Here is a 20,987-nt window from a genome sequence, read left to right as displayed (position 1 = left end):
GATAGCTTTCTGTCTATCTCGATATTTCCATTGCTCTCCGATTCCCCTGCTCACTCTTTCTCTTACAGTCTAGCTCCTCATCACCTCGCTTCCATTTCCTCCACACTCCACTCCCTCTATCCTCCATTCCCTCTATACTCCTCTCCCTCCCCTCTATACTCTCCCTCTCCTCTGTCTCTCTTACCCTCCCTCTCCTATTCTTACTCTCCCTCTCTCACAACCTCCGTCACCATCTCCTCTGTCTCGCTGGCCCTCCACTCCACCCACCCAACTCACCCACTTTCCCTCTCCCTTCTTCCCCCCTCCTCCTCCCTTGCTCCTCTCACACCCTCCATCCCCATTCCCTGTCTCATTGACCCTCCCCTCCCCTCCCTATCTCACCTGCTTTCCTTCTCCCTTTCTACTCCCTCCTCCACCCTCATTTGCTCCTCCTGGCCTCTCTCCCTTTCCTCCCACTTTCCCTCACTCCTCCTTCTCCATCCCTCCCTCTTTGTCTCCCGGCTTGCTCCTCCTTCCCCTTCTCCCCCCCCCCTCCGCCCCACCCCCTTCCCCCCCCTCCGCCCCACCCCCTTCCCCTCTCCGCCCCACCCCCTTCCCCCCCCTCCGCCCCACCCCCTTCCCCCCCCACCCCCTTCCCCCACCTCCACCCCACCCCCTTCCCCCCCACCCCCTTCCCCCCCTCCCCCCCACCCTCTCCCCCCCCTCCGCCCCACCCCCTTCCCCCCCTCCGCCCCACCCCCTTCCCCCCCCTCCGCTCCACCCCCTCCGCCCCACCCCCTTCCCCCCCTCCGCCCCACCCCTTCCCCCCTCCGCCCCACCCCCTTCCCCCCCTCCGCCCCACCCCCTTCCCCCCCTCCGCCCCACCCCCTTCCCCCCCTCCGCCCCACCCCTCCCCCCCCCCCCCCTCCGCCCCACCCCCTTCCCCCCCCTCCGCCCCACCCCCTTCCCCCCCCCCCCCCCCCCCCTTCCCCCCCTCCGCCCCACCCCCTTCCCCCCCCTCCGCCCCACCCCCTTCCCCCCCCTCCGCCCCACCCCCTTCCCCCCTCCGCCCCACCCCCTTCCCCCCTCCGCCCCACCCCCTTCCCCCCCCTCCGCCCCACCCCCTTCCCCCCCTCCGCCCCACCCCCTTCCCCCCCTCCGCCCCACCCCCTTCCCCCCCCTCCGCCCCACCCCCTTCCCCCCCTCCGCCCACCCCCTTCCCCCCCTCCGCCCCCCCCCTTCCCCCCCCCCTCCGCCCCACCCCTTCCCCCCCTCCGCCCCACCCCCTTCCCCCCCTCCGCCCCACCCCCTTCCCCCCCCTCCGCCCCACCCCCTTCCCCCCCCTCCGCCCCACCCCCTTCCCCCCCTCCGCCCCACCCCCTTCCCCCCCTCCGCCCCACCCCCTTCCCCCCCCTCCGCCCCACCCCCTTCCCCCCCCTCCGCCCCACCCTCTTCCCCCCCCTCCGCCCCACCCTCCTCCCCACCCCTCTCCCCCCCCTCCGCCCCACCCTCTTCCCCCCCCCTCCTCCCCACCCTCTCCCCCCCCCTCCGCCCCCCACCCTCTCTCCCCCCCTCCCCCTCTCCCCCCACCCTCTCCCCCCCTCCCCACCCTCTCCCCCCTCCCCCCACACCCTCCGCCCCCCACCCTCCTCCCCCCCTCCCCTCTCCCCCCACCCTCTCCCCCCCTCCCCACCCTCTCCCCCCCTCCCCCCACACCCTCCCCCCCCACCCTCTCCCCCCCCCACCCCACCCACTCCCCCCCTCCTCCCCCTCCCCCACCCTCTCTCCCCCCTCCCCCCCACCCTCTCCCCCCCTCCCCCCCCTCCCCCCCACCCACCCTCCCCCCCCCCCCCTCCCCCCCACCCTCTCCCCCCTCCCTCCCACTCCCCCCCACCCTCTCCCCCCTCCCCCCACCCTCTCCCCCCTCCCCCCCACTCCCCCCACCCTCTCCCCCCTCCGCCCCCCCTCTCCCCCCCACCCCACCCCCCCCTCTCCCCCCACCCCACCCCCCTCTCCCCCCCTCCGCCCCCCCTCTCCCCCCCACCCCACCCCCCTCTCCCCCCTCCGCCCCCCCTCTCCCCCCTCCGCCCCCCCTCTCCCCCCCACCCCACCCCCCCTCTCCCCCCCTCCGCCCCCCCTCTCCCCCCACCCCACCCCCCCTCTCCCCCCCTCCGCCCCCCCTCTCCCCCCACCCCACCCCCCCTCTCCCCCCCACCCCCACCCCCCCTCTCCCCACCCTCTCCCCCCCCCTCCTCCCCCCCCTCCCCCCACCCTCTCTCCCCCCTCCCCCCCACCCTCTCCCCCCTCCCCCCCACTCCCCCCCACCCCTCTCCCCCCCTCCGCCCCCCCTCTCCCCCCCCCACCCCACCCCCCCTCTCCCCCCCACCCCACCCCCCCTCTCCCCCCCTCCCCCCCCACCCCACCCCCCCTCTCCCCCCCACCCCACCCCCCTCTCCCCCCCACCCCACCCCCCCTCTCCCCCCCACCCCACCCTCTCCCCCCTCCCCCCCACCCCCCCTCTCCCCCCCACACCACCCTCTCCCCCTCCCCCCACCCCACCCCCCCTCTCCCCCCCCCCCCACCCTCTCCCCCTCCCCCCCACCCCACCCCCCCTCTCCCCCCCCCCCACCCTCTCCCCCCCCTCCTCCCCCCCTCCCCCCACCCTCTCTCCCCCCTCCCCCCCACCCTCTCCCCCTCCCCCCCACTCCCCCCCACCCCTCTCCCCCCCTCCGCCCCCCCCTCTCCCCCCCACCCCACCCCCCCTCTCCCCCCCTCCCCCCCACTCCCCCCCCCACCCTCTCCCCCCCTCCCCCCCCACCCTCTCCCCCCCTCCCCCCCCACCCTCTCCCCCCCTCCGCCCCACTCCCCCCCACCCTCTCCCCCCCTCCGCCCCCCCTCCCCCCCACTCCCCCCCACCCTCTCCCCCCCTCCGCCCCCCCTCCCCCCCACTCCCCCCCACCCTCTCCCCCCTCCGCCCCCCCTCTCCCCCCCACCCCACCCCCCCTCTCCCCCCCTCCCCCCCACCCCACCCCCCCTCTCCCCCCCACCCCACCCCCCCTCTCCCCCCACCCCACCCCCCCTCTCCCCCCCACCCCACCCTCTCCCCCTCCCCCCCACCCTCTCCCCCCCACCCCCCCTCTCCCCCCCACCCCACCCTCTCCCCCTCCCCCCCACCCTCTCCCCCCCACCCCCCCACCCTCTCCCCCCTCCCCCCCACCCCCCCACCCCGCCCCACCCTCTCCCCCCTCCCCCCCACCCCCCCCACCCCGCCCCACCCTCTCCCCCTCCCCCCCACCCTCTCCCCCCACCCCGCCCCACCCTCTCCCCCCTCCCCCCCACCCCCCCACCCCGCCCCACCCTCTCCCCCCTCCCCCCACCCTCTCCCCCCTCCCCCCCACCCCCCCCACCCCGCCCCACCCTCTCCCCCCTCCCCCCACCCCGCCCCACCCTCTCCCCCCCACCCTCTCCCCCCCCACCCTCTCCCCCGCCCCTCCCTCCGCCCCCCCTCCGCCCCACCCCCTTCCCCCCCCCTCCGCCCCACCCCCTTCCCCCCCCCCTCCGCCCCACCCCCTTCCCCCCCCCTCCGCCCCACCCCCTTCCCCCCCCTCCGCCCCACCCCCTTCCCCCCCCCTCCGCCCCACCCCCTTCGCCCCACCCCCTTCCCCCCCGCCCCACCCCCTTCGCCCCACCCCCTCCGCCCCACCCCCTTCCCCCCCCTCCGCCCCACCCCCTTCCCCCCCCCTCCGCCCCACCCCCCTTCCCCCCCCCTCCGCCCCACCCCCTTCCCCCCCCCCTCCGCCCCACCCCCTTCCCCCCCCCTCCCCACCCCCTTCCCCCCCCCTCCGCCCCACCCCCTTCCCCCCCCTCCGCCCCACCCCCTTCCCCCCCCCTCCGCCCCACCCCCTTCCCCCCCCCTCCGCCCCACCCCCTTCCCCCCCCCTCCGCCCCACCCCCTTCCCCCCCCCCTCCGCCCCACCCCCTTCCCCCCCCCTCCGCCCCACCCCCTTCCCCCCCCCTCCGCCCCACCCCCTTCCCCCCCCCCTCCGCCCCACCCCCTCCCCCCCCCCCTCCGCCCCACCCCCTTCCCCCCCCCTCCGCCCCACCCCCTTCCCCCCCCCTCCGCCCCACCCCCTTCCCCCCCCCTCCGCCCCACCCCCTTCCCCCCCCCTCCGCCCCACCCCCTTCCCCCCCCCTCCGCCCCACCCCCTTCCCCCCCCCTCCGCCCCACCCCCTTCCCCCCCCCTCCGCCCCACCCCCTTCCCCCCCCCCCTCCGCCCCACCCCCTTCCCCCCCCCTCCGCCCCACCCCCTTCCCTCCCCTCCGCCCCACCCCCTTCCCCCCCCTCCGCCCCACCCCCCTTCCCCCCCCTCCGCCCCACCCCCTTCCCCCCCCTCCGCCCCACCCCCTTCCCCGCCCCTCCGCCCCACCCCCTTCCCGCCCCACCCCCTTCCCGCCCCTCCGCCCCACCCCCTTCCCGCCCCTCCGCCCCACCCCCTTCCCGCCCCTCCGCCCCACCCCCTTCCCGCCCCTCCGCCCTTCCCGCCCCTCCGCCCTTCCCCCCTCCGCCCCACCCCCTTCCCGCCCCTCCGCCCCACCCCCTTCCCCCCCTCCGCCCCACCCCCTTCCCCCCCTCCGCCCCACCCCCTTCCCCCCCTCCGCCCCACCCCCTTCCCCCCCTCCGCCCCACCCCCTTCCCCCCTCCGCCCCACCCCCTTCCCGCCCCTCCGCCCCACCCCCTTCCCGCCCCTCCGCCCCACCCCCTTCCCGCCCCTCCGCCCCACCCCCTTCCCCCCCTCCGCCCCACCCCCTTCCCCCTCCGCCCCACCCCCTTCCCGCCCCTCCGCCCCACCCCCTTCCCGCCCCTCCGCCCCACCCCCTTCCCGCCCCTCCGCCCCACCCCCTTCCCCCCCTCCGCCCCACCCCCTTCCCCCCCTCCGCCCCACCCCCTTCCCCCCTCCGCCCCACCCCCTTCCCCCCCTCCGCCCCACCCCCTCCCCCCCCCCTCCGCCCCACCCCCTCCCCCCCCCCTCCGCCCCACCCCCTCCCCCCCCCCTCCGCCCCACCCCCTCCGCCCCACCCCCTCCCCCCCCTCCGCCCCACCCCCTCCGCCCCACCCCCTCCCCCCCTCCGCCCCACCCCCTTCCCCCCCCCTCCGCCCCACCCCCTTCCCCCCCCTCCGCCCCACCCCCTTCCCGCCCCTCCGCCCCACCCCCTTCCCCCCCCCTCCGCCCCACCCCCTTCCCGCCCCTCCGCCCCGCCCCACCCCCTTCCCCCCTCCGCCCCACCCCCTTCCCCCCCTCCGCCCCACCCCCTTCCCCCCCTCCGCCCCACCCCCTTCCCCCCCTCCGCGCCACCCCCTTCCCGCCCCTCCGCCCCACCCACTTCCCCCCCTCCGCCCCACCCCCTTCCCCCCCTCCGCCCCACCCCCTTCCCCCCCTCCGCCCCAGCCTCTCCCCCCCCTCCGCCCCACCCTCTTCCCCCCCTCCGCCCCACCCCCTTCCCCCCCTCCGCCCCACCCCCTTCCCCCCCTCCGCCCCACCCCCTTACCCCCCTCCGCCCCACCCTCTCCCCCCCCTCCGCCCCACCCTCTTCCCCCCCCCTCCGCCCCCCCCTCTCCGCCCCCCCCTCTCCGCCCACCCCCCCATCCGCCCCCCCCTCTCCGCCCACCCCCCCATCCGCCCCCCCTCCGCCCCACCCTCTCCCCCCCCCTCCGCCCCACCCTCTCCCCCCCCCCTCCGCCCACCCTCTCCCCCCCTCCCCCCCCCTCCGCCCCACCCTCTCACCCCCCTCCGCCCACCCTCTCCCCCCCTCCCCCCCCCTCCCCCCTCTCCCCCTCTCCCTCTCCCCCCCTCACCCTCTCCCCCCCCTCTCCCCCCCTACCCTCTCCCCCTCTCCCTCTCCCCCCCTCACCCTCTCCCCCCCCTCTCCCCCCCTACCCTCTCCCCACTCCCCCCCCACACCCTCTCCCCCCCTCCCCCCCTACCCTCTCCCCACTCCCCCCCCACACCCTCTCCCCCCCTCCCCCCCTACCCTCTCCCCACTCCCCCCCACCCTCTCCCCCCCACCCTCTCCCCCCCTCCCCCCACCCTCTCCCCCCCTCCCCCTCCCCCCTCCCCCCCACCCTCTCCCCCTCCCCCCCACCCTCTCCCCCTCCCCCCCACCCTCTCCCCCCACCCCGCCCCACCCTCTCCCCCCCACCCTCTCCCCCCCCTCCGCCCACCCTCTCCCCCCCCTCCCTCTCTCCCTCCCTCCCCCCCTCTCCCTCTCCCCCCCTCACCCTCTCCCCCCCTCTCTCCCCCCCCCTCTCCCCCTCTCCCCCCCCCTCTCCCCCCCTACCCTCTCCCCACTCCCCCCCACCCTCTCCCCCCCACCCTCTCCCCCCCCTCCCCCCCCTCCCCCCCACCCTCTCCCCCCCCTCCCCCCCTCCCCCCCACCCTCTCCCCCCACCCCGCCCCACCCTCTCCCCCCTCCGCCCCACCCTCTCCCCACCCTCTCCCCCCACCATCTACCCCCCACCCTCTACCCCCTCCCCCCACCCTCTCCCCCCTCCCCCCACCCTCTCCCCCCCACCCTCACCCCCCCACCCACCCTCTCCCCCCCCCCTCCCCCCTCTCGCCCCCCACCCACCCTCTCCCCCCCACCCACCCTCTCCCCCCCACCCACCCTCTCCCCCCCCCTCCCCCCTCTCGCCCCCCCCTCCCCCGCCCCACCCTCTCCCCCCCTCTCCCCCGCCCCACCCTCTCCCCCCCCTCCCCCGCCCCACCCTCTCCCCCGCCCCACCCTCTCCCCCCTCCCCCGCCCCACCCTCTCCCCCCTCCCCCGCCCCACCCTCTCCCCCCTCCCCCGCCCCACCCTCTCCCCCCTCCCCCGCCCCACCCTCTCCCCCCTCCCCCGCCCCACCCTCTCCCCCCTCCCCCGCCCCACCCTCTCCCCCCCTCCCCCGCCCCACCCTCTCCCCCCTCCCCCGCCCCACCCTCTCCCGCCCCACCCTCTCCCCCCCTCCCCCGCCCCACCCTCTCCCGCCCCACCCTCTCCCCCCCTCCCCCGCCCCACCCTCTCCCGCCCCACCCTCTCCCCCCGCCGCTCTCTCCCCCCGCCGCCCCACAGATGAAGTCAGCTTTCTCACGCTTACCAAATTCATCAGCTGAGAACTGCTCCGTCCAAAACGACCGTCCATTGGTCAGTCTCATCTCGTACTCAAGCTCAAGCCCACTGCCCTGTGACCGAGAGAGAGGAGGGCCCCATGTTAGTCACCTCATCCTGCTGCTGCTGACTGAAGGAGGGAGGGGGGTGGAGAGGGGGATTACGAGGGGTGTTAATTGCATAAGGAGTCAATGATAGGCCCCCTGTGCAAGTGTAGGGGGCGCAGTGACCCTCCGGAGATACCGCACTGGAGGAGTTACAGAGATAGGGAGGGTTGTAGGGGCTGGAGGAGGTTACAGAGATAGGGAGGGTTGGAGGGGCTGGAGGAGGTTACAGAGATAGGGAGGGTTGTAGGGGCTGAAGGAGGTTACAGAGATAGGGAGTGTTGTAGGGGCTGGAGGAGTTACAGAGATAGGGAGGGTTGTAGGGGCTGAAGGAGGTTACAGAGATAGGGAGTGTTGTAGGGGCTGGAGGAGTTACAGAGATAGGGAGGGTTGTAGGGGCTGAAGGAGGTTACAGAGATAGGGAGTGTTGTAGGGGCTGGAGGAGGTTACAGAGATAGGGAGGGTTGGAGGGGCTGGAGGAGGTTACAGAGATAGGGAGGGTTGTAGGGGCTGGAGGAGGTTACAGAGATAGGGAGAGTTAGAGGGGTTGGAGGAGGTTACAGAGATAGGGAGGGATGGAGGGGCTGGAGGAGGTTACAGAGATAGGGAGGGTTGTAGGGGCTGGAGGAGGTTACAGAGATAGGGAGGATTGTAGGGGCTGGAGGAGGTTACAGAGATAGGGAGGGTTGGAGGGGCTGGAGGAGGTTACAGAGATAGGGAGGGTTGGAGGAGCTGGAGGAGATTACAGAGATAGGGAGGGTTGTAGGGCTAGAGGAGGTTACAGAGATAGGGAGGGTTGTAGGGGCTGGAGGAGGTTACAGAGATAGGGAGGGTTAGAGGGGTTGGAGGAGGTTACAGAGATAGGGAGGGATGGAGGGGCTGGAGGAGGTTACAGAGATAGGGAGGGTTGTAGGGGCTGGAGGAGGTTACAGAGATAGGGAGGGTTGTAGGGGCTGGAGGAGGTTACAGAGATAGGGAGGGTTGGAGGGGCTGGAGGAGATTACAGAGATAGGGAGGGTTGTAGGGCTAGAGGAGGTTACAGAGATAGGGAGGGTTGTCGGGGCTGGAGGCGGTTTCACAAATAGGGAGGGGGTCAGGCCATGGAGGGATTTGAACACATGGATGAGCATTGTAGAAATCGAGCCATGGCCGTACTAGGGATCAGTGCCGGTCAGCGGATTGAGGGATGAACAAATTGGAGTGAATCAGGGGTCAGGCGTGATGTCAGGTTTGTTGAGGGCTGGAGTGTGCTGGAATAATGAATTCTGGATAGTGTGTGGAGCGTGGGCAGCAGATGAGAGATATTATGGTATTGAAGGGCGAGGCTCTGAGATGGTGGGGTTCATGCTCAGACGTCCATCTCAGTTTGTGCACATTCCAAAAATTCACAATGCTCAGTGACAATAATGCTGCTCATCTCAAACGGACAGCAACACCCGATGGAGGGGGGCCACAGGAGGGGGCGGGGGAATTTAGAGGGAGTGACACGGATCAGGAATTGTGTAGAGGGGAGGGTGGAGCACAGCGTTAAGGGCCAGGCAGTGTGCGCCTGGTACAGGCAGGCGACGGGAGCACTGACCTACCCCACACTTGCTCAGGGCGATGTACCACCAGCGCTCTCTCACCGACCGGAAGCTTCTCCCCCCCAGGCAGCTGAGGTAACCACTCTGACCTTCCTCCACAACCTGCCAGGGTGCAAGAACAAAAAGCTGTTAGTTTCCCTCCAGCACCAACATGGAGAGCGGGAGAGAGAGCAACCTTTCCCTCACACCTGCCCCCAAAGATGTCTGATCACCCTTACTCTGCCCCCTGCCCCCCCGACACAATGACACACGCACCAGGCGCACACAGGGTCCCTTCTCTCCAGACATCCGGGCTCATTCTTCACACAATCACATCAATACAATCCCTGAAAACTCATGGACACTTTCATTGTTTAATTCATCAAATAAAACCACAAACATCCATCCCTCCATCCACACCACTCCATCACTCCTCTGATTTATCTCCACAGCATTAAGCTGCCCGACACACATGGCCATACCACGTTTAATGCACAGATTGCTCCGTCCAAAGAGATCGCTCACCATGTACAGTGCTTGTGGCTGATTGCCTGCCAGCTCTGCCAATCCGCCGCTGGTGCCGCTGTCGGGACACGGAGTGCTGTGCAGACGGATGTCTCCTCTTTCTGAGGAAAAGGGGCAGGTGCAGGGGGCAGAACACGGCAGGGAAGACATTACACACTCATCCAAAGCAATTGTTCCACTCCTGGCGGGTTAGAGAGCACGGCAAAGCCTGCTCCAGATTCAGCCAGCCTGTCAAGTATTTTAGATAATTCGTGCAACACCATTCACCTGCGTTAGATACAGAGTAAAGCTCCCTCCACACTGTCCCCATCAAACACTCCCAGGACAGGGACAGCACGGGGTTAGATACAGAGTAAAGTTCCCTCCACACTGTCCCCATCAAACACTCCCAGGACAGGTACAGCACGGGGTTAGATACAGAGTAAAGCTCCCTCTACACTGTCCCCATCAAACACTCCCAGGACAGGGACAGCACGGGGTTAGATACAGAGTAAAGCTCCCACTACACTGTCCCCATCAAACACTCCCAGGACAGGTACAGCACGGGGTGAGATACAGAGTAAAGCTCCCTCCACACTGTCCCCATCAAACACTCCCAGGACAGGTACAGCACGGGGTTAGATACAGAGTAAAGCTCCCTCTACACTGTCCCCATCAAACACTCCCAGGACAGGTACAGCACGGGGTTAGATACAGAGTAAAGCTCCCTCCACACTGTCCCCATCAAACACTCCCAGGACAGGTACAGCACGGGGTTAGATACAGAGTAAAGCTCCCTCTACACTGTCCCCATCAAACACTCCCAGGACAGGTACAGCACGGGGTTAGATACAGAGTAAAGCTCCCTCCACACTGTCCCCATCAAACACTCCCAGGACAGGTGCAGCACAAGGTTAGATACAGAGTAAAGCTCCCTCCACACTGTCCCCATCAAACACTCCCAGGACAGGTACAGCACGGGTTGAGACAGAGTAAAGCTCCCTCTACACTGTCCCCATCAAACACTCCCAGGACAGGTACAGCACGGGGTTAGATACAGAGTAAAGCTCCCTCCACACTGTCCCCATCAAACACTCCCAGGACAGGTACAGCACGAGGATAGATACAGAGTAAAGCTCCCTCTACACTGTCCCCATCAAACACCCCCAGGACAGGTACAGCACGAGGATAGATACAGAGTAAAGCTCCCTCTACACTGTCCCCATCAAACACTCCCAGGACAGGTACAGCAGGGGGTTAGATACAGAGTAAAGCTCCCTCCACACTGTCCCCATCAAACACTCCCAGGACAGGTACAGCACGAGGATAGATACAGAGTAAAGCTCCCTCCACACTGTCGCCATCAAACACCCCCAGGACAGGTACAGCACGAGGATAGATACAGAGTAAAGCTCCCTCTACACTGTCCCCATCAAACACTCCCAGGACAGGTACAGCAGGGGGTTAGATACAGAGTAAAGCTCCCTCTACACTGTACTCATCAAACACTCCCAGGACAGGTACAGCCCGGGGTTAGATACAGAGTAAAGCTCCCTCTACACTGTCCCCATCAAACACTCCCAGGACAGATACAGCAGGGGGTTAGATACAGAGTAAAGCTCCCTCCACACTGTACACATCAAACACTCCCAGGACAGGTACAGCACGGGGTTAGATACAGAGTAAAGCTCCCTCCACACTGTCCCCATCAAACACTCCCAGGACAGGTACAGCACGGGATTAGCTACAGAGTAAAGCTCCCTCCACACTGTCCTCATCAAACACTCCCAGGACAGGTACAGCCCGGGGTTAGATACAGAGTAAAGCTCCCTCTACACTGTCCCCATCAAACACTCCCAGGACAGGTACAGCACGGGGTTAGATACAGAGTAAAGCTCCCTCCACACTGTCCTCATCAAACACTCCCAGGACAGGTACAGCACGGGGTTAGATACAGAGTAAAGCTCACTCTACATTGCCCCCATCAAACACTCCCTGGACAGGTACAGCCCGGGGTTAGATACAGAGTAAAGCTCACTCTACATTGCCCCCATCAAACACTCCCTGGACAGGTACAGCCCGGGGTTAGATACAGAGTAAAGCTCCCTCTGCACTGTCCCCATCAAACACTCCCAGGACAGGTACAGCACGGGGTTAGATACAGAGTAAAGCTCCCTCCACACTGTGCTCATCAAACACTCCCAGGACAGGTACAGGGTTAGATACAGAGTAAAGCTCCCTCTGCACTGTCCCCATCAAACACTCCCAGGACAGACACAGCACGGGGTTAGATACAGAGTAATACTCCCTCTACACTGTCCCCATCAAACACTCCCAGGACAGGTACAGCACAGGGTTAGATACAGAGTAAAGCTCCCTCCACACTGTACTCATCAAACACTCCCAGGGCAGGTACAGCATGGGGTTAGATACAGAGTAAAGCTCCCTCTACACTGTCCCCATCAAACTCGCCCAGGACAGGTGCAGCACAGGGTGAGATACAGAGCAAAGCTCCCTCTACACTGTCCCCATCAAACACGCCTTGACAGGTACAGCACGGGTTTAGATACAGAGTAAAGCTCCCTCTACACTGTACTCATCAAACACTCCCAGGACAGGTACAGGGTTAGATACAGAGTAAAGCTCCCTCCACACTGTCCCCATCAAACACTCCCTGGACAGGTACAGCCCGGGGTTAGATACAGAGTAAAGCTCCCTCTGCACTGTCCCCACCAAACACTCCCAGGACAGGTACAGCACGGGGTTAGATACAGAGTAAAGCTCCCTCCACACTGTACTCATCAAACACTCCCAGGACAGGTACAGGGTTAGATACAGAGTAAAGCTCCCTCCACACTGTACTCATCAAACACTCCCAGGACAGGTACAGCACAGTGTTAGATACAGAGTAAAGCTCCCTCTGCACTGTCCCCATCAAACACTCCCAGGACAGGTACAGCATGGGGTTAGATACAGGGTACAGCATGGGGTTAGATACAGAGTAAAGCTCCCTCCGCACTGTACTCATCAAACACTCCCAGGACAGGTACAGCACGAGGTTAGATAGAATAAAGCTCCCCTCTACACTGTCCCCTATCAAACACCCCCCAGGACTAGGTACAGCACAGGGTTAGATACAGATTAAAGCTCCCTCTACACTGTCCCTATCAAACACTCCCAGGACAGGTACAGCACAGGGTTAGATACAGAGTAAAGCTCCCTCTGCACTGTCCCCATCAAACACTCCCAGCGACAGGTACAGCATGGGGTTAGATACAGAGTAAAGCTCCCTCTTGCACTGTCCCATCAAACACTCCCAGGCACAGGTACAACACAGGGGTTAGATACAGAGTAAAGCTCCCTCTACACTGTCTCCATCAAACACTCCCAGCGACAGGTACAGCACAGGGTTAGATACAGAGCAAAAGCTCTCTCTACACTGGTCCCCATCCAGAGTAAAAGCTCCCTCTACACTGTCCCCATCAAACACTCCCCAGGACAGGTACAGCACGGGGTTAGATACAGAGTAAAGCTCCCTCTACACTGTCCCCCATCAAACACTCCCTGGACAGGTCCAGCACAGGGTTAGATACAGAGCAAAGCTCTCTCTACACTGACCCCATCAAACACTCCCAGGACAGGTACAGCACGGGGTTAGATACAGAGTAAAGCTCCCTCTACACTGTCCCCATCAAACACTCCCAGGACAGGTACAGCACGGGGTGAGATACAGAGCAAAGCTCTCTTTTGTCGTGTTCTCTATTTTGCTTTACGTGGATGGCTCGGATGCGTAGTGTTGAGTAAAGAACACAAAGCTTTGTTAACGAATGAAACTATAAATTTATTTACACTACTAAGGTTCGTTCACATTCATAAAGTAGATGGTTATTGTATAAAACTGTGCTATCTCTAACTTTCAGAACTCTCAAGTGTACAATTGCTCTCTCGCACACCTATCCAATCGACTTAATCTTATCCCCAAATCACATGATATATAAATGACTGTTCTGTGGTTCCCTCTAGTGGTATGAATCATTATCAATAACTTAACCGTTTGCACCCCAGTCAATAAACATATGCATACCCTTTTTTGCAAGTCGTTTGGAGATTTCTACAAACATATGTCAGCATAATTATCTGTTCATTAAAAGTAATTGAGTACTACTTAACAATTAAAAAAAAATTTTTTTTTTTTATACAGTCCATAAATTGTGTGTGTACTCAGTCTTCACTGAGATAGTGTATTGACATACCAACAAGTCATCAGTCCAAATGGATCAGGTGGTCGACTGGTTGAACCACTTTTGTTGTCAGACCTGGGGCGTCATTCTCCGACCCCCCGCCGGGTTGGAGAATCGCCGGGGGCTGCCGTGAATCCCGCCCCCGCCAGTTGCAGAAGTCTCCGGTACCGGATCTTCGGCGGGGGCGGGAATCGGGCCGCGCCGATTGGCGGGCCCCCCCGCTGGATTCTCCGGCCCGGATGCGCCGATAAATTGCCTGTCCCGCCGGCGTGGATTAAACCACCTTTTGAACGGCGGGACAAGGCGGCGTGGGCGGGCTCCGGGGTCCTGGGGGGGGCAGGGGGCGATCTGGCCCCGGGGGGTGCCCCCACGGTGGCCTGGCCCGCGATCGGGGCCCACCGATCCGCGGGCGGGCCTGTGCCGTGGGGGCACTCTTTTCCTTCCGCCTCCGCCACGGTCTCCACCATGGCGGAGGTGGAAGAGACTCCCTCCACTGCGCATGCGTGGGAAACTGTCAGCGGCCGCTGACTCTCCCGCGCATGCGCCGCCCGGGGATGTCATTTACGCGCCAGCTGGCGGGGCAACAAAGGCCGTTTCCGCCAGCTGGTGGGGCGAAAATTCCTCCGGCGTCGGCCTAGCCCCTCAATGTTGGGGCTCGGCCCCCAAAGATGCGGAGCATTCCGCACCTTTAGGGTGGCGCGATGCCCGTCTGATTGGCTCCATTTTGGGCGCCAGTCGGTGGACATCGCGCCGTTTCGGGAGAATTTCGCCCCTGGTCTTTTTTCTGTGTTTGTGGTGTCAGGTTTGTGTGTCCTTTGCCCTAAAAACTGGTTTGCTTTTTGGTCTTTGGGCAAATACGAACTCATTAAATTTGTTGGCATGACTTCTTTTCGGTCTAAACAATATCCTGTTCTTCCTGACATTGGTGCCATTATGCGTGAATTTGTGTTGTCTACACACACATTTGTTTGTTCAACCTCGACCTATAGCTGTGTTTCACACACTGTCCTGCAGTCCCTTGCTCAGTTGCCATCTGGATTTCTTTCCATCCTGTATTGTCTGTCAAGTGTGACTGCAAGTTTCAACACTTTCTTGCCATTGCATTGGACTGTGCTGTTTAGTTGTCCTTCGGTTTTCAGAGATGTACCATTGTGTACAGTCTGTTGTCCCGTAGTTGCACTTTGTGTGCTCAAGATCAGTTCCTTCTGGATTGTTTGATTCATTTTTAAACTTTTTCATTATCTTTTTTTTTATTAAATATTTTATTGAAAATTTTTGGTCAACCAACACAGTACATTGTGCATCCTTTACACAATATTATAACAACACAAATAACAATGACCTATTTTATAAACAAAAAATGAATAAATAATAAAAATGAAAACTAGCCCTAATTGGCAACTGCCTTGTCACAAGTAACACTCTCCAAAAATATAATTTAACAGTCCAATATATAATTATCTGTAGCAACGACCTATACATACTATACAGTATATATTAACAACCCTGAGAGTCCTTCTGGTTCCTCCTCCCCCCCCGCCCCCCCCCCCCCCCCCCCCCCCCGATCCTGGGCTGCTGCTGCTGCCTTCTTTTTCCCATTCCGTCTATCTTTCTGCGAGGTATTCGACGAACGGTTGCCACCGCCTGGTGAACCCTTGAGCCGACCCCCTTAGGATGAACTTAATCCGCTCTAGCTTTATAAACCCCGCCATGTCATTTATCCAGGTCTCCACCCCCGGGGGCTTGGCTTCTTTCCACATTAGCAATATCCTGCGCCGGGCTACTAGGGACGCAAAGGCCAAAACATCGGCCTCTCTCGCCTCCTGCACTCCCGGCTCTTGTGCAACCCCAAATATAGCCAACCCCCAGCTTGGTTCGACCCGGACTCCTACTACTTTTGAAAGCACCTTTGTCACCCCCATCCAAAACCTCTGTAGTGCCGGGCATGACCAGAACATATGGGTATGATTCGCTGGGCTTCTCGAGCACCTCGCACACCTATCCTCCACCCTGCTTAGGGCATCTGCCCACAGCCCCTCCTCGATCTCCTCCCCCAGCTCTTCTTCCCATTTCCCTTTTAGTTCATCTACCATAGTCTCCCCTTCGGCCCTCATTTCCCTATATATATCTGACACCTTACCATCCCCCACCCATGTCTTTGAGATCACTCTGTCCTGCACCTCTTGTGTCGGGAGCTGCGGGAATTCCCTCACCTGTTGCCTCGCAAAAGCCCTCAGTTGCATATACCTGAATGCATTCCCTTGGGGCAACCCATATTTCTCGGTCAGCGCTCCCAGACTCGCGAACTTCCCATCCACAAACAGATCTTTCAGTTGCGTTATTCCTGCTCTTTGCCACATTCCATATCCCCCATCCATTCCCCCCGGGGCAAACCTATGGTTGTTTCTTATTGGGGAACCCCCAAGGCTCCAGTCTTTCCCCTATGCCGTCTCCACTGTCCCCAAATCTTCAGTGTAGCCACCACCACCGGGCTTGTGGTGTAGTTCCTCGGTGAGAACGGCAATGGGGCTGTCACCATAGCCTGGAGGCTAGTCCCCCTACAGGACGCCCTCTTTAATCTCTTCCACGCCGCTCCCTCCTCCTCTCCCATCCACTTACTCACCATTGAAATATTAGCGGCCCAATAATACTCACTTAGGCTCGGTAGTGCCAGCCCCCCCCTATCCCTGCTACGCTGTAAGAATCCCTTCCTCACTCTCGGGGTCTTCCCGGCCCACACAAAACCCATGATGCTCTTTTCAATCCTTTTAAAAAAAGCCTTCGTGATCACCACCGGGAGGCACTGAAACACAAAGAGGAATCTCGGGAGGACCACCATCTTAACCGCCTGCACCCTCCCTGCCATTGACAGGGATACCATATCCCATCTCTTGAAATCCTCCTCCATCTGTTCCACCAACCGCGTTAAATTTAACCTGTGCAATGTGCCCCAATTCTTAGCTATCTGGATCCCCAGGTAACGAAAGTCCCTTGTTACCTTCCTCAGCGGTAGGTCCTCTATTTCTCTACTCTGCTCCCCTGGATGCACCACAAACAACTCACTTTTCCCCATGTTCAATTTATACCCTGAAAAATCCCCAAACTCCCCAAGTATCCGCATTATTTCTGGCATCCCCTCCGCCGGGTCCGCCACGTATAGTAGCAAATCGTCCGCATACAAAGATACCCGGTGCTCTTCTCCTCCCCTAAGTACTCCCCTCCACTTCTTGGAACCCCTCAACGCTATCGCCAGGGGCTCAATCGCCAGTGCAAACAATAATGGGGACAGAGGGCATCCCTGCCTTGTCCCTCTATGGAGCCGAAAATATGCAGATCCCCGTCCATTCGTGACCACGCTCGCCACTGGGGCCCTATACAACAGCTGCACCCATCTAACATACCCCTCTCCAAAACCAAATCTCCTCAACACCTCCCACAAATAATCCCACTCCACTCTATCAAATGCTTTCTCGGCATCCATCGCCACTACTATCTCCGTTTCTCCCTCTGGTGGGGCCATCATCATTACCCCTAACAACCTCCGTATATTCGTGTTCAGCTGTCTCCCCTTCACAAACCCAGTTTGGTCCTCGTGGACCACCCCCGGGACACATTCCTCTATTCTCATTGCCATTACCTTGGCCAGGACCTTGGCATCTACATTTAGGAGGGAAATAGGTCTATAGGACCCGCATTGTAGCGGGTCCTTTTCCTTCTTTAAGAGAAGCGATATCGTTGCTTCAGACATAGTAGGGGGCAGTTGTCCCCTTTCCTTTGCCTCATTAAAGGTCCTCGTCAGTACCGGGGCGAGCAAGTCCACATATTTTCTATAGAATTCGACTGGGAATCCATCCGGTCCCGGGGCCTTTCCCGCCTGCATGCTCCTAATTCCTTTCACCACTTCTTCTACCTCGATCTGTGCTCCCAGTCCCACCCTTTCCTGCTCTTCCACCTTGGGAAATTCCAGCCGATCCAAGAAGCCCATCATTCTCTCCCTCCCATCCGGGGGTTGAGCTTCATATAATTTTTTATAAAATGTCTTGAACACTCCATTCACTCTCTCCGCTCCCCGCTCCATCTCTCCTTCCTCATCCCTCACTCCCCCTATTTCCCTCGTTGCTCCCCTTTTCCTCAATTGGTGTGCCAGCAACCTGCTCGCCTTCTCCCCATATTCGTACTGTACACCCTGTGCCTTCCTCCATTGTGCCTCTGCAGTGCCTGTAGTCAGCAAGTCAAATTCTACATGTAGCCTTTGCCTTTCCCTGTACAGTCCCTCCTCCGGTGCTTCCGCATATTGTCTGTCCACCCTCAAAAGTTCTTGCAGCAACCGCTCCCGTTCCTTACTCTCCTGCTTCCCTTTATGTGCCCTTATTGATATCAGCTCCCCTCTAACCACCGCCTTCAACGCCTCCCAGACCACTCCCACCTGGACCTCCCCATTATCATTGAGTTCCAAGTACTTTTCAATGCACCCCCTCACCCTTAGACACCCCCCCTCATCTGCCATTAGTCCCATGTCCATTCTCCAGGGTGGGCGCCCTCCTGTTTCCTCCCCTATCTCCAAGTCCACCCAGTGTGGAGCGTGATCCGAAATGGCTATAGCCGTATACTCCGTTCCCCTCACTTTCGGGATCAATGCCCTACCCAGCACAAAAAAGTCTATTCGCGAGTAGACTTTATGGACATAGGAGAAAAACGAGAACTCCTTACTCCTAGGTCTGCTAAATCTCCACGGGTCTACACCTCCCATCTGCTCCATAAAATCTTTAAGCACCTTGGCTGCTGCCGGCCTCCTTCCAGTCCTGGACTTCGACCTATCCAGCCCTGGTTCCAACACCGTATTAAAATCTCCCCCCATTATCAGCTTTCCCATCTCTAGGTCCGGAATGCGTCCTAGCATCCGCCTCATAAAATTGGCATCATCCCAGTTCGGGGCATATACGTTTACCAAAACCACCGTCTCCCCCTGTAGTTTGCCACTCACCATCACGTATCTGCCCCCGTTATCCGCCACTATAGTCTTTGCCTCGAACATTACCCGCTTCCCCACTAATATAGCCACCCCCCTGTTTTTCGCATCTAGCCCCGAATGGAACACCTGCCCCACCCATCCTTTGCGTAGCCTAACCTGGTCTATTAGTTTCAGGTGCGTTTCCTGTAACATAACCACATCTGCCTTAAGTTTCTTAAGGTGTGCGAGTACCCGTGCCCTCTTTATCGGCCCGTTCAGCCCTCTCACGTTCCACGTGATCAGCCGAGTTGGGGGGCTTCCTACCCCCCCCCCCACCCTTGTCGATTAGCCATCACCTTTTTCCAGCTCCACACCCAGTTCCCACGCAGCTGTATCTCCCCCAGGCGGTGCCCCCCCGCCCATCCTCTCCCATACCAGCTCCCCCCTCTCCCCAGCAGCAGCAACCCAGTAATTCCCCCCTCCCACCCCCCCCGCCAGATCCCCCGCTAGCGTAATTACTCCCCCCATGTTGCTCCCAGAAGTCAGCAAACTCTGGCTGACCTCGGCTTCCCCCCGTGACCTCGGCTCGCACCGTGCGACGCCCCCTCCTTCCTGCTTCTCTATTCCCGCCATGATTATCATAGCGCGGGAACCAAGCCCGCGCTTCTCCCTTGGCCCCGCCCCCAATGGCCAACGCCCCATCTCCTCCACCTCCCCTCCCCCCCCATCACCACCTGTGGGAGAGAGAAAAGTTACCACATCGCAGGATTAGTACATAAAACCCCTCTTTGCCCCCCACATTCGCCCCACCACTTTGTTCAAACGTTCTTTTTAATAACCCGCTCATTCCAGTTTTTCTTCCACAATAAAAGTCCACGCTTCATCCGCCGTCTCAAAGTAGTGGTGCCTCCCTCGATATGTGACCCACAGTCTTGCCGGTTGCAGCATTCCAAATTTTATCTTCTTTTTATGAAGCACCGCCTTGGCCCGATTAAAGCTCGCCCTCCTTCTCGCCACCTCCGCACTCCAGTCTTGATAAACGCGGATCACCGCGTTCTCCCATTTACTGCTCCGAGTTTTCTTCGCCCATCTAAGGACCATTTCTCTATCCTTAAAACGGAGGAATCTCACCACTATGGCTCTGGGAATTTCTCCTGCTCTCGGTCCTCGCGCCATCACTCGATATGCTCCCTCCACCTCCAACGGACCCGCCGGGGCCTCCGCTCCCATTAACGAGTGCAGCATCGTGCTCACATATGCCCCGACGTCCGCTCCCTCCACACCTTCAGGAAGACCAAGAATCCTCAGGTTGTTCCTCCTTGCGTTGTTTTCCAGTGCCTCCAACCTTCGTTTCTGATGTGCCTCCTGCGTCTCCGTCTTCACCACCAGGCCCTGTATATCGTCCTCATTCTCGGCTGCCTTTGCCTTCACGACCCGAAGCTCCCGCTCCTGGGTCTTTTGTTCCTCCTTTAGCCCTTCGATCGCCTGTAGTATCGGGGCCAACAGCTCTTTCTTCATTTCCTTTTTTATCTCTTCCACACAGCATTTCAAGAACTCTTGTTGTTCAGGGCCCCATGTTAAACTGCCACCTTCCGACGCCATCTTAGTTTTTGCTTGCCTTCCTTGCCGCTGTTCTAAAGGATCCACTGCAATCTGGCCACTCTCTCCTCCTTTTTCCATCCGTATCCAGGGGGGATTCCCTCCTGGTTTACCGCACAGTGTTTTTAGCCGTCAAAATTGCCGTTGGGGCTCCTATCAAGAGCCCAAAAGTCCGTTTCACAGGGAGCTGCCGAAACGTGCGACTCAGCTGGTCATCGCCGCACCCGGAAGCAAAACTTTTTCATTATCAATGTCCTTTGTATTATCTGATGTTTTGCTGAACTTTATGATCTCAGCTTCATGTGAATGATCTGATGCATCGTTGAGCTTTGTGACATCAGTCCCTTCTGTGTGGTCCGATGTATTGTTGAGCTCTTGGTACTTCTCATCTGGCATCAACTTCTCCAAGATGTTATTTTCTTGTCGGTTGTTCACAGTTGATGTGTTCTCAATTGAGTCATTCATTGTTGTACCCTGATTGTCATGTTCTTTTATACAGTCCAGCTGAGAGCTGTCAGTCTCACTTTTGTCCTGCACATCTTGTATGCTTCTTGTGATCACTTTGTCACTATTAGCAAATAGTGGATAGACCATCATGGTCTTCTGTTTGTTGATCAAATAAGCTAGATAGACCTTCATAGTTTTCCTCTTGTTGATCAAATAAACTAGATAGAACTTCATAGTCTTCTTTATGTTGTTCATTATCTGTTTCTTCACTGCTGTCCTTTCTGGCAAACACAGTGGATAGACTTTCATTGTCTTATTCTTGCTTTTCATCTGTACAAGATAGACCTTCACAGTCTTCTTCTGGTTGTTCATTTGTCAGGTTACTGCCATCTGATGTAGCAACGGTGTGCAATTACATTAGTGTATTGGATTCATCTACCATTAGTAGAGTGGTATT

At 61.4% G+C, this 20,987-nt stretch overlaps 1 protein-coding gene across 1 annotated transcript in view; it reads right to left on the bottom strand.

Annotated features, from left to right (window-relative positions):
* The window catches only part of tmem145 (transmembrane protein 145), a 220,530-nt gene that overhangs the window by 145,803 nt on the left and 53,740 nt on the right, over positions 1 to 20,987 (bottom strand). The window contains exons 5-6 of the mRNA XM_072470104.1: positions 8,810 to 8,911; positions 7,112 to 7,196 (exon numbers count right to left, since the gene is read on the bottom strand). Coding sequence (XP_072326205.1) covers positions 7,112 to 7,196; positions 8,810 to 8,911 — 187 coding nt within the window. The remainder of the gene's footprint in view (positions 1 to 7,111; positions 7,197 to 8,809; positions 8,912 to 20,987) is intronic.

The sequence above is a fragment of the Scyliorhinus torazame genome, chromosome 12, assembly GCF_047496885.1.
Source record: "Scyliorhinus torazame isolate Kashiwa2021f chromosome 12, sScyTor2.1, whole genome shotgun sequence".
In the NCBI taxonomy this organism is placed as follows: Eukaryota; Metazoa; Chordata; class Chondrichthyes; order Carcharhiniformes; family Scyliorhinidae; genus Scyliorhinus; species Scyliorhinus torazame.
The sequence above is the reverse complement of the archived record's forward strand: the minus strand, read 5'-3'. Positions and strand labels throughout refer to the sequence as shown.